This window comes from Eulemur rufifrons, chromosome 10 (assembly GCF_041146395.1).
Source record: "Eulemur rufifrons isolate Redbay chromosome 10, OSU_ERuf_1, whole genome shotgun sequence".
In the NCBI taxonomy this organism is placed as follows: domain Eukaryota; kingdom Metazoa; phylum Chordata; class Mammalia; order Primates; family Lemuridae; genus Eulemur; species Eulemur rufifrons.
In genome coordinates, this window is record NC_090992.1 from 34561696 (window position 1) to 34565958 (window position 4263).

The 4263-nt window shown below is 46.2% G+C and overlaps 1 protein-coding gene across 1 annotated transcript; it reads right to left on the bottom strand.

The window, feature by feature from the left end:
- Positions 1 to 2561: 2561 nt before the first annotated feature.
- Positions 2562 to 4025, bottom strand: HRH1 (histamine receptor H1). Its single transcript, XM_069484424.1, has one exon. The coding sequence runs from the start codon at positions 4023 to 4025 to the stop codon at positions 2562 to 2564; it is 1464 nt and encodes a 487-aa protein (XP_069340525.1).
- Between the last annotated feature and the right edge of the window lie 238 nt (positions 4026 to 4263).

Consider the following 4263-nt stretch of genomic DNA (forward strand, 5'->3'; position numbering starts at 1 on the left):
GTGCTTCAGTTTTCCTATTTGTAAAAACAAGGAAATCTCCCTTCTGAGGTTGTTGTAAAGGTTACAACGTAGATAACGGAGGCAAAGCACAAAGCCTGGCATATGTATATGCTCAGCATGTTTCTAAAAACTGGGTGTCCTCCCTGAGGCTCTAAATTTTTTGAAAACCTGATGCTGTTTCAGCTGAAAAACTAGCAAGACTATTAAAAAACAAGTTGAGGGGAGCTGTTTAAGAAATTGAGAAGTAATTACAAACTACATTGGACAATTGTGACTTTCAGATGTTGTTCTGTATCAGTTGAATTTTTGTGCTCTTTTCCCTGTGTACGTGGTAGTTCTATTTTTCTCCAATAAAACTTTTATTTATTAAAAAATGCATATAAGTGGCCTCTGGGTACAAGACACTATGAAAGCACCATAGACACTGTACACAATAATGCATGGACCTTGTTCCTTAGACTCTGACAATTTATATTTATTGGCCATTTCATGTTCTTATCAGACTCAAATCCAGGTCTCTTTGACCCAAAGTCAGAGCTCAGAATCACTTCTGTCCACTAGTTGCCTCAATTGTTCATCAAGATAAATGGGCACTTAGCCATTTGTCTGCATGGAGTGGTCTTTTTAAGTGTTCTTTGGTCCCGAGAGACCCTGGGGAGCAGCTCTCTCACAGGCCTCTCGAGGAGGTCTGGACAACAGTTTCTGATCTGGAAACAGATCAGCTGCGGCTTCTGAAACCAGGTTAAAAGTCTTCTAGTTTTGAGCCAGAAGAACTTTTGGGAATGCAAAACAGAATGAGAATGATGCTTTCTATAAAAAGACATTTACAAATGTGACCAGAACCCAAAGAGAAACTCTATATGAAATTTTGTAACATTTGATAGCACATTTCAATAAATCTTCTCAATCCAAGAGACTCAGACAGGTAGAAATAAATAAATCACATAACAGTACGGTTTCAAACATCATGTTTTAAGGTAAGTAAAAAGATCTCCTTTTAACAGATCATGCAAAAAAGAACACAAGACATGAAATACCGGCGTGTACAGGGACTCCAACTTGCTGCACATATTATGGTTTAGCGTCAAGTTTTAAAATATCAATCACAACCAGACTGCAACATAAACACCCAAGTAAACTGTATGTTCCCATGCCTTCTTTGCTAGTTTTTACTTAACAGGCGTGACCATAAAAGAACATGATGACTTTTTGACAAACACAACCAAACTCACAGATAAAAATACACACTGTCCTTTCAAAGCATTACCTCTGTCCATGCAGAGGTATTCCATGTCAGCTGTTCCCCGACTCAACAGAGTAATATTGAGAATTGCCACCACTCTTGGGAATATTATATATGTGTGTGTCTCGCACACTTAACAGGGTACATTTTAGCACATTCAGAGAAAATGTGCTACAGCGAGCTGGAACTCCATAGGGTTTTCAGCCTAACTTTCTCACATAACTAGCTGCATGACCTTGAGCACCTCTTTCACCTTGCTGCACCTCAATTTGCTCCTCTGCAAACTAGAGCTAGCAACACCACCCTCCTGTTGCGGGGTGTTGTGGGGCTTACATGGGATAAAGCTAATATAGCCCTTAAAAAATATGGCATTCTTTTCCCTATTCCTTCTTTTAGTTTTTCTGTCTTTCCTTTTTTTGTTGTTGTTTTTGTTTATTGAGACAGGATCTCTCTCTCTCTCACCCAGGCTGGAGTAGAGTGGCACAATCATAGCTCGCCGCAGCCTCCACCTTCTGGGCTCAAGTGATAGTCCTGCCTCGTCCTCCCAAACTGCTAGGATCACAGGCGTGAGCCACTGTGCCCGGCCCTCTTTTAGTTTTTAGCATGCAAGCTTTAAAAAATATTTCTTTTCTCTTTCTTTTGAGAACACCTCTTGCCACCGTATTTTAAATAGCCAAAGGAAATGTGAGGTTAAAACTGTGCAAGCTGCGTGACTTGCTATCAGCTCTAAGACATGCGTGAGTGGGAAATTATAAGGCAGCATTTCCAAAGTGGGTCAGACACTGGTTCTGGAGAAAGCTGCAAAAGAGGCTTAGAAGAGAGATGTTCTGAGAAGGGGCAGCCACAGTGGAATAGCAGTCATGCCTCTCAAGGTGACCCCTGGAAGGGGACAGAAACTGTCTGCATGTGTAAGGTCTCCGGGCAGTCACATAGCTCCATTCCAGGAAGGCTGGAGAGTTCTGTTTAATTCTCCAGTGGAAGTCTACCCACATGTCCCTTCTGTTGCCAATTCATTTGAGTCTGAAAGCTTGAATTACGAGAGTCTTAGGCTCTCACAGCTCCTGAGGGGAAGGAGAGCTCCACTCAAGTCTGATTCTCTTGCAAAGATTCTGCTTTTTATTTCAAAGTTCAATCTCTCTGCTGACCACCAGCATCTACTGTTCTTCCAGTGGTGCCAAAGAACTTTGCAAACTACCCAGCCCCAAGACTGTGGCTTTGATTCCAGAAAGCCCAGGTGCTGCCAACACACAGGCCTCATCCTCCGTTTGCTTGTTGGACATCATCAGCATCACTTTGTTGCACCCCCTTAGAGCCTCCCTTAGGAGCGAATGTGCAGAATTTTCTTGAATGTCTTCTTGAAGTTCTCATTGCACAAGGGGTAGATGAGGGGGTTCAGTGTGGAGTTGATATAGCCCAGCCAGATGGTGAACATGTGCACATGCTCATTGCAGCAGTTCTCACAGAAGGCAATGACCATGAAGAAGATGAAGTAAGGAATCCAGCAAAGGATAAAGGCTGCCATGATAAAACCCAGTTGCTTGGCAGCCTTCCGTTCTCGGTTTATGTGCAGCCCAGACACACACTGTCTTGAATGTGAGCGCAGCCTCTTCCAAGTGAACTTGATGTAATCCAGGCCTGCGTTAGAACCACTTTTCAATTTGCCTTTGCTGGGTGCTGGCTCTGGCGTGGTGTCTGAGTCTGTCCGGGAGAAGGACTGGCTATCAGCTAACACCTGATCCTCTGATGTCTCGCTGCACCTATGCACGTTCAGGCCCTGCTCATCCATCTTGAGCTGGCTCTGGCTCTGGTTGACAGTCACGTAGTCATTGCCATTCCCCTCTGCCACAGTCTGCATCTGCGTGATGTCAAGTGGGAAGCAGTGAAGTTTGGCCACTTCTTCATCCTCCTCCTGGCTGAAGGCACCTGGAGAGTTCATCTCTTTGGGGTCTTGGGATGGTGGCTTCAAGACAGGTCCACCACCAGCATCTTTCGGCTTCCTTTTCAGGACCTCCCAGGGATATTCCTTCCCTGGTTTCTTGGCACCCACCTTGGGATTCTCTGGCCTCAGCTTAATTTCTGAGAAGGAAGGGAGCGATCCATTGATGAGCTCCCGGTGCTGACAATGCCGCCGGACGGCCTTGTAGATCTTGACATAGAACCAGAGCATGAGCACAGTGGGCAGGTAGAAGTTGATGATGGCAGTCATGACTTTGAACCAGGTGACATCGTAGAAGTCTGTCTCGCATTTGTCCTCCCGGCGCTCCGCGATTTTCGACATGAAGCGACGCCAGCCTAGAATGGGAATAACCCACAGAAAGGAGAGAAACCAGGCACCCAAGATGGTGGCTGATGCTCGGGTCTTGGTACGATACTTCAGGTACCTGAGGGGCTGCTGGACAGAGCGGTAGCGATCAATGCATAAGATGAAGACGCTGAAAATGGATGCTGTGCTGGCCACGTAGTCCATGGAAAGCCAAAAGAGGCAGAGCGGCCGGCCCAGGGACCACCTGGACCTGAGTAGGTAGAGGATGTTCATGGGCATGACAACAGCGCCCACGATGAGGTCTGCCACCGAGAGGCTGACGATGTACAGGTTCCCCACAGTGTGTAGCTTCCGCTCGATCCGTACAGCATACAGCACCAGCAGGTTGAGGCCCACTGTGACCAAGGAGACGGTGCTCAGGACCACCACCAGGGGCATCAGTTGGGGCCTGGCCAGGGCGGTCTTGTTCCCCTCACACATGTTGTCTTCTAAGACGCAGGAGGAATTGGGAAGGGTCATTGGCGCAAGAGCAGCCTCCAGTTATGGCTCACTTCCTGGGAGAAAAGATACAAAGACTAAGGTCAGAGATTTGGTGATCAGTAGCCACTTAGCAGCATCATGTTTATCGAACTAGGGTTGTATGCTGTTGGGGGTGATAGACACTACTGGTCACCTACTCAACAGCCACGTCCTCTTCTTCCTCATTCATTCATCCATTCATTTGGTGACTATTGAATTCCTGGCACTGTTCTAATTG

What these genes read in the sequence shown, in the direction of transcription:
- HRH1 (XM_069484424.1), bottom strand. Translation starts at nt 4,025, where the DNA reads ATGACCCTTCCCAATTCCTCCTGCGTCTTAGAAGACAACATGTGTGAG.